This window comes from Buceros rhinoceros, unplaced genomic scaffold (genome assembly GCF_000710305.1).
Source record: "Buceros rhinoceros silvestris isolate BGI_N320 unplaced genomic scaffold, ASM71030v1 scaffold25273, whole genome shotgun sequence".
Classification (NCBI taxonomy): domain Eukaryota; kingdom Metazoa; phylum Chordata; class Aves; order Bucerotiformes; family Bucerotidae; genus Buceros; species Buceros rhinoceros.
In genome coordinates, this window is record NW_010402162.1 from 1 (window position 1) to 1,012 (window position 1,012).

Genomic DNA, 1,012 nt, shown 5'->3' on the forward strand with positions numbered 1-1,012 from the left:
TGCATTTATTGTGGCGGCACAACGGGCAGTGCCGGGCACAGGCACTGCAGAGAGCTGTGCTGACCCTTCTACTGAGACGCCTCTGCTTGTTTCTTCCTCTCCTCCATCATCCTGTGCTTCTGCTTCATCAGGCACGTCCTGGCGTTCCCGTGGACACCGAGATCCCCGTCTAAAAAAAGACAAATGTCTGTAACATCTTGTAACGAGAAAAAAGCTGCTGTTGGTGGGACGTGGCACGAGACCCCCTGTCCCCGCGGGCTGTGGCCGTACTCACACTTGTCCTGGTAGGCCTTGGTGACCTGCACCAGCTGCTCCACCTCCTTGGCGCAGTTCTGGAGCTCATTGGGTCCTTCCCGCTGCCGGCAGGCGCCCAGCCTTTCCCGGACTATTTCCACAATTTCCTGATCAACCATCCTGCGGGAACGGGGACAGGGATAGAACCAGGGCTGAGGGGGGTGCACAGGGGCGATGCTCCCCTGGGCGACCGCAGGATCCCGGTGTGTCTGGCAGAACCAGGCAGCGCAGGCAGACGTGTCCCGGTGCCACCCTGCCTGGCTCAGTGCTGCAGGGGACAGCAGGGCTGTGGAACGGGGGTTCTGCAACGGGAGGTGCCACCTCAGCACCCCAAAGATTCCGAGTTCCAGGGCTGAGGGGGGTGCACAGGGGCGATGCTCCCCTGGGCGACCGCAGGATCCCGGTGTGTCTGGCAGAACCAGGCAGCGCAGGCAGACGTGTCCCGGTGCCACCCTGCCTGGCTCAGTGCTGCAGGGGACAGCAGGGCTGTGGAACGGGGGTTCTGCAACGGGAGGTGCCACCTCAGCACCCCAAAGATTCCGAGTTCACACCAACCGCTGTGGCTCCCCCTGTCCCTCCGCCACTGCGCTTCGGCCTCAAAGAAGCAGAGGTAGTCGCCCTCCAGACACTCGCTCAGGTCGGGCACGCGGCGGAACTTCTGGTGGTAGTAGTAGAACTTGTTCTTGGCGTGCTGGCGCTCGATCCACTCTGCAGCGAC

The 1,012-nt window shown here is 62.5% G+C and overlaps 1 protein-coding gene across 1 annotated transcript; it reads right to left on the minus strand.

The window, feature by feature from the left end:
* Positions 1 to 68: 68 nt before the first annotated feature.
* Positions 69 to 1,006, minus strand: NDUFB10 (NADH dehydrogenase (ubiquinone) 1 beta subcomplex, 10, 22kDa; the record flags this gene model as incomplete). Its single annotated transcript, XM_010132561.1, has 3 exons — positions 69 to 169; positions 275 to 414; positions 846 to 1,006. Coding segments are annotated over 3 exons (402 nt in total), but the record flags the coding sequence as incomplete, so codon positions are not given.
* Positions 1,007 to 1,012: the final 6 nt, after the last annotated feature.